Raw genomic sequence first — 2,332 nt, forward strand, 5'->3', positions numbered from 1 at the left:
CGAAAGGATCATTGTCGATGTCTGCCCCAGCATACAGCAGCGAACTCGTGACCCGACGTACGAGTGCCGCATAGCCGTCCATCGAGATAGAGTGGGTGTCCCAAAAAACTCCTGCACGGATTTTCGTGAATATGTAGGCATCAAAAAGGAATTTTCTGCGATGCACGTTGGGGCCAAAAATCGCGAACGACGACGTTATCCGCCGTTCACGGACTCGTCGTCCAGCCATATGTTGCGAATGAGGATTCGCGCAAGGATGCCGACGGACCCGCGTCATCGCAAGAAGTCCAACAAGCGTTATCGTTTAGAAAAAAAAAAAATAGAGAACTCGTAACAAGGATTCTATATGTGAACCTGCGAAATGATCATTGTCGACGTCTGTCCTGGCAGACAGCAGCGAACTCGTGACCCGATGTACGAATGTCGCACAGCCGTCCATCGAGACAGAGTGGGCGTCCCAAAAAACTCCTGCACAGATTTTCGTGATATGTAGACATCAAAAAGGAATTTTCTGCGCTGCATGTTTGGACTAAAAATCGCGAACGACGACCTTGTCCGCCGTTCACAGACTCGTCGTCAACCGTATATTGCGAACGAGGATTCGTACAGAGACGCCGACTGAGTCGCGTCATCCCGAAAAATCCAACAAGTGTTATCGTTTAAAAAAAAAAAAAGAACTCGTAACAAAATTCTATAGGTGAACGTTTTTAAGTACATTTGAGTGATGAGTGAAGATCAATGTTAAAGTTCTTGCCTTTAGATAGATGTTCAATTAATCCTAACATAGAGAAGCAATGAATGAGAATCATATATAGGTGAAAGATACCATCTAACTCATTACATGAAAACAGGCCATTTCAGAAAAATAGGGGACAGATCAAATCAACTAACAAGAACATACAAGAATACAAAGATACACAAGCACAAATTACAAGAGGAAATTGTAGTGTGAATCTTCTGCTCATCTCTACAGAAAAGAGAGTATCGAACAATCTCAGTGACATCGACATAGACCTCAGCCAAATGGTGACGGGACAGGTCCAACAGGTCCAGCAATGGCATCTGATCTTTTAATGCTTCCCATTCCACAGATGATGCAGCCAGGCGTCGACAAAGCAGAGAACTTTGCGCCACAGAGGTCACAGACATCATACCCAATGGTGGACAGGCGGCTGAGCGTAGCAGCGCAGAATTGGGAGGGGTCTTCCAGGGGGTCGATGGATTTGTTGGTCAAGCCCCTCTGAATGCACATGTCAATCAGGCTTCTCAGCTCGTCTTGCTTGCCTGGAGGTGCTTTGGAAAGGAGAAGTTCCAGCATCTGTTTGGCATAGCCATAGTTCTGCACATCCATGTTTCTTTTTATGGCAGTTCGGATGCAATTTATCCTGTGCTTGGCAAGAAGAGGCAATGAACCCAAATGCCGTGCCAATCTAGCCATCTCGTCTTTTGCGCTGAGTGCGCTGGGGCCTTGAACTTTTTGCAGCCGAATGATTTCCTGTTGTGTGAAGAAAAGGGTTCAGAATTTCGAGAAGTAGAGGCAGGCAGTATTGATGACAAAATATCCATATTTGAACAGCATGAATCCAAATATTCCTTTCAGTAATCATAAGTACTCAAGTAGGCAGGAAAGTAATGATATGAATATCCAAAACAACAGAGGTTATGTTTTCTTAAGGTTCCTCAAACAATCATATGCCAAGCATATACACTTCAATAAGTTCTTCCCTCTAAAATTAAAACTCAATTATAACTTGATCCTTAACTCTATTAGAATTCCAAATCTAGGATTACACACATCAATAAGTTCTTACCTCTAAAATTAAGAATAATCTAATTCTTAATACTATTAGGTGGTGTAAAAATACAAAACACAGTAACATTTACTCTAACCATTGGTGTGCAAATCATAAAAAGGAAATAAAAGAAGGGGAAGACCCAGTGTCGTGTGAGGAAATGATGGGGAAATGTACTAAGACCTAGGCATTTCAAGGAAAGAAATCGATATTTACTTCTCAATAAAATACCTATAAGAATTTTAATGAAGAATCCAAGCTTTATTATGGTTTCTGGAACTGTCTTACTTTCAATAAGAATACACTAGTTTTTTTAAATCTAGTCTGGAAGGCCCCAATGTTGTCCTGTCCATCTGTGTTTTGTAAGGAAGTAATAAGAAAAGTAACTTCTAAAAGGCAATAGTAGTTGGAGGCTAAGGGTGCTTCCTTGCTGCAAAGTCAGTTTATGGTTTGTCATCGTTGAAAATTGCAACAGACCACATATTAAATTGTTTCCACATGCAAAAGAAAGAATAAGAACAAACAAAATAAAGAATAAA

At 41.2% G+C, this 2,332-nt stretch overlaps 1 protein-coding gene across 1 annotated transcript; it reads right to left on the reverse strand.

Annotated features, from left to right (window-relative positions):
* Positions 1 to 1,015: 1,015 nt before the first annotated feature.
* LOC127244616 (uncharacterized) lies at positions 1,016 to 1,495 on the reverse strand (the record flags this gene model as incomplete). The annotated part of the gene is made up of 1 exon (XM_051265162.1): positions 1,016 to 1,495. A coding segment is annotated over one exon (480 nt), but the record flags the coding sequence as incomplete, so codon positions are not given.
* Between the last annotated feature and the right edge of the window lie 837 nt (positions 1,496 to 2,332).

Source organism: Andrographis paniculata, unplaced genomic scaffold, assembly GCF_009805555.1.
Source record: "Andrographis paniculata isolate CXL003 unplaced genomic scaffold, ASM980555v1 Contig206END, whole genome shotgun sequence".
In the NCBI taxonomy this organism is placed as follows: domain Eukaryota; kingdom Viridiplantae; phylum Streptophyta; class Magnoliopsida; order Lamiales; family Acanthaceae; genus Andrographis; species Andrographis paniculata.